Consider the following 3,943-nt stretch of genomic DNA (forward strand, 5'->3'; position numbering starts at 1 on the left):
TGTTATTTGCAGAGCTGAATGTGTATTTTTGAAGGATTCTACAGGAAATGGATTTGCTCTTGTTCTTCAATCTTCTGGCTGTCAAAAACAGGAATGTGGTGGACAAATCTCTAAATATCAGGTACAACTGCACCTCTGTGCAAAATAAACATTTAGGCAGAACAAAAACCCGGGCATGTTCCTCACATGCATCATACAGCAACCCTCAGCAGGGAGGTGATGATATTGCTCTAATATGATCTCACTGGAATATGTCGTTGAGTCAGATAACAGGCAACCCGTTTGTTTGCCAGTCTTCTGTCTTACATGCTTCTTCACAGCCATGAAGCCACTTTCTCCTTGTGTTTGGTCTTCCTGCTAGTTAGTAAGACTCGTAACAGTACTATTTGGACTTGCAATTTTCAGGATTTACTGAAAATTGCACAGATTTGACAGCAGTTAGCCACACAACAAGCTGTGGTGAATATGAGACACTTTTCTGACCAACCTGATCCCTGCAGGCATCCTGTGCAGCTCTTTGTTGACGTACAGATATCTGTTCTTGGAGGCGACATCACTGTAGGTGACTGGAAGAAGCTCCCCCCCAAGACCCAGGTCATCCACCTACACACACACACACACACACACACACACACACAGTTACAGGGTTTAATATTAAACCGATAGGCTGCTGTGCCTGAATACCATGTAGCAGAGTCGTTGCTGTGTGTTTGGGATATTTCTGTGTCTCACACTAGATCTCAGTCTGTCATTCCATCCATCCTCACAGTTCCCTCACCTCTCATTAAACCCTTTTTCCACTAACATGGAACCGGTTCTGTTCTGGTTGCCGCAACTTATTTTGAACCATTCAAAGCATTTTGTCCAATAATAAATTGGTTCAGAAGCCAAAAAGTTGGTTCTCAGCTGGAACCAAAAACTAGCAGGTTTTCCTCGACCTGAAGCTTGAACCATGACAACATCAGTGTGTGTGTGTGTGTGTGTGTGTGTTATATTCCAGTTTGGAAGGAGAGGATGGAGAAGACAACAATGAAAAGTGGGCTCATTTATGGTTGATTTATGCTTGTTTTTTGGGGGTAAAAAATATTATCTGTAGTTACAGATCAAATGTTCACAGGTAGTCAATGTAATCTGCGATTTTGCTACTACTGCTGTTTCCTTCTGTTGTGCACTAATGACACATGATTACAACAGTTCTGTGCAAAACTGATGGAACACAGGCTGGTTCACTGGAAAGCACCGAGGTTCTAAGAATCCTGAACTGAACTGGTTAAAGAACCAGAGCTGATTTGGTGAAGAAGGCGTATTTGAGATGCTGCTTCATCTGCTGATAATGCAGCTCTTAAAAAGGCAGATTGAAGTGAAGCATCTTGGAAATTAAAGTCTTGCAGTTTCTCTCTGGAGAAGGTGGGGGAATCCATTTGACTCGCTGTCATGTTAATGATGGAGAAGTTCTTCACCTTGGTGACTCCAGTGGTTGGATGATTTCATAGTCTGCTCCTCCTGAGGTCCAGTCACCATGAAGCTGCCCAGCTCATATTTACAGTTTCAGTGTTTATCCTGCAGCTGCTGTGGAGTTTAAAGTCTGCTTCTATCTTGGACTTTTTTACAATCAGAGGTTCCCAATCTTTTTTCCATGGCTTGTGTCTAAGATAAGCCAGGCATCCCCACCCTCCCACCCAAACCCCCTGCCTGCACACACATGCACCAAAAGAATAAAGTGATTCAATACAAATCTTTAATTGCAAAACTGAATATATCAATGAATATCAATTGTAGGTTTTTCCAACCTATTCTCTTTGCTTTACCCTGTATACAGATAAATTTATTTTTCTTTCCACCTTTTTTTTTTGTCACCAAGTGCGTCAAATACACACAAAAAATAAGAATTATCGCAAGTACATTAAAATATTTCTGATAAATGTCTCTTTTAAACATTTAAACTTTAAACATGAGCTTAAGCTAGTGCGAGTCGGCCACCTAGCTGATAGACCAAAAAAATATTTTTGAATTGATTTAGGACTTCTGATTATCCCATTGGATGTGTTATTATGATTTTTTATTTAACATGCACAACTACAATTGTGTTAAAAAATTTAAAAAAGTATATTAATTGTGACCAGATTATGTTAACTGCATATTCTAGTCCTGTCTTGGAGAAAAAAATGGAGCGTCTTGATGGAGCATCGTTCCTGTGCACTCCTGGCAGCACTGAACCCCTACTCTTGCCTGACAAGGAGTCAATGCACAAACCCGCTACTTATACATATGTCATCACAGCAGCCTGCTCTTTTTTGTTCTGAAAATGTCACTATGCAGCCCTGTTCTGTGGACAATAAACAAGGTGCAGACTTCACTCTATCACCGGTGAACAAGGAAATACAGCGAGAGCTGCTTGACCCTGACCACATGTAAGAGTACTGTCCGCGTTGGAAACCCTAACAAGATCTAGGGTCTAGGTACATGTTTGTAGGAGTTACTTTTGGTTCCCACGGTACTTTACTGGAAGCCTTTGATGGAAACACAGCTTTAAAATTATTGATCAGCACTTACCATATTGAGTGTGTTGCGTCCCACCGCCCCAGCAGGTCGAATCCCTCTGGGTCCATGTTCAAACACCGCCCCATCTGACCTTCTGGTGGACCACAGCCAGCCTCCAAATCGACTACTGGACTCTAATACAATGACCTGGAGAGAAAAAAAAGGTTTTTACATTTGCAATCATTACGGTTGGTTGTCTGTCAATATGTGTCATATAGACACATATGTGCCTGCGATGGTCTGGCGAACTGTCCAGGGTGTACCCCGCCTTCCGCCCGATGTCAGCTGGGATTGGCTCCAGCCCCCCCGCGACCCTTACGAGGACAAGCAGTTACAGAAAATGACTGACTGACTGACTGACTTGTGTTCTACATTTCCCTGCAGTTGTTTTGTTGGGGGGGGGGCATCAATACAGAATAACATGATCACAGTAGTGTGTGTGTGTGTGTGTGTGTGTGTGTGTGTGTGTGTGTACATGCGTGTCTGTGTGTGTGCATTACCTTTGTAACCTGGGGGCTCTTGCAAAGGTAGTAAGATGCTGCCAAACCCCCAATCCCCCCTCCAAGGACTGCAACTGTTCTCATTGGCTGACTGCAAACACAAAAGACATGAGCTTAGACCAGGCATGTCCAAAGTCCATCCCAGGGGCCGAATGTTGTCCACAGACTTATTTTAAATGGCCACCGGCTTGATTTTAAATATATACTGGATGTGGCCCACAACACATAATTGGTTAGTCAAGAACGAACACTTGAATTTTTTCCCTCACAGTAACCGCAGCATCAGTTTGTATTCATGTATCATAAGAATGACGCAGGCAGAGCTGATGTGTTTTCATAAACAGACAGTAAACAAGCTAACAGAATGGAAACCTCATGCAGACATGTCCTGCTCAGAGGAAGACATGGCCTGCTCAGAGGAAGACACGGCCTGCTCAGAGGCAGACACGGCCTGCTCAGAGGAAGACACGGCCACAGCAACGAGGCAGGAAGACCACAGTGACGACTGCACACTGCTCCTTTCAGGAGAGCTGGAGCACTGAATACCTCTTCACTTAACGATAAAACAGCTGAGTTTGTCTCATTATTTTTAAGAACTCGTGTGATGTGAGAGGCCACTGGCCCCCAGGTCTTTACACATGATCTAATGTGGCCCCCGGGTCTCAACACATGATCTAATGTGGCCCCCAGGTCTCAACACATGATCTAATGTGGCCCCCAGGTCTCAACACATGATCTAATGTGGCCCCCAGGTCTTTACACATGATCTAATGTGGCCCCCAGGTCTCAACACATGATCTCATCTGGGCTCCATTCCAAAATGTTTGGGCCCCCCTGGTTAGACACACTGTGTGAGTGTGTGTGTGAGGTGGTGAGACAGTGTGTGTACAGTGTGTGAGTGT

General features: G+C 43.9%; 1 protein-coding gene across 1 annotated transcript; it reads right to left on the reverse strand.

Annotated features, from left to right (window-relative positions):
- Positions 1–487: 487 nt before the first annotated feature.
- LOC121963771 (protoporphyrinogen oxidase-like) lies at positions 488–3,470 on the reverse strand (the record flags this gene model as incomplete). The annotated part of the gene is made up of 3 exons (XM_042514020.1): positions 3,042–3,470; positions 2,554–2,688; positions 488–603 (listed from the first exon to the last, which is right to left on the reverse strand). Coding segments are annotated over exons 1-3 (335 nt in total), but the record flags the coding sequence as incomplete, so codon positions are not given.
- Positions 3,471–3,943: the final 473 nt, after the last annotated feature.

Source organism: Plectropomus leopardus, unplaced genomic scaffold (genome assembly GCF_008729295.1).
Source record: "Plectropomus leopardus isolate mb unplaced genomic scaffold, YSFRI_Pleo_2.0 unplaced_scaffold1244, whole genome shotgun sequence".
Lineage (NCBI taxonomy): Eukaryota > Metazoa > Chordata > Actinopteri > Perciformes > Serranidae > Plectropomus > Plectropomus leopardus.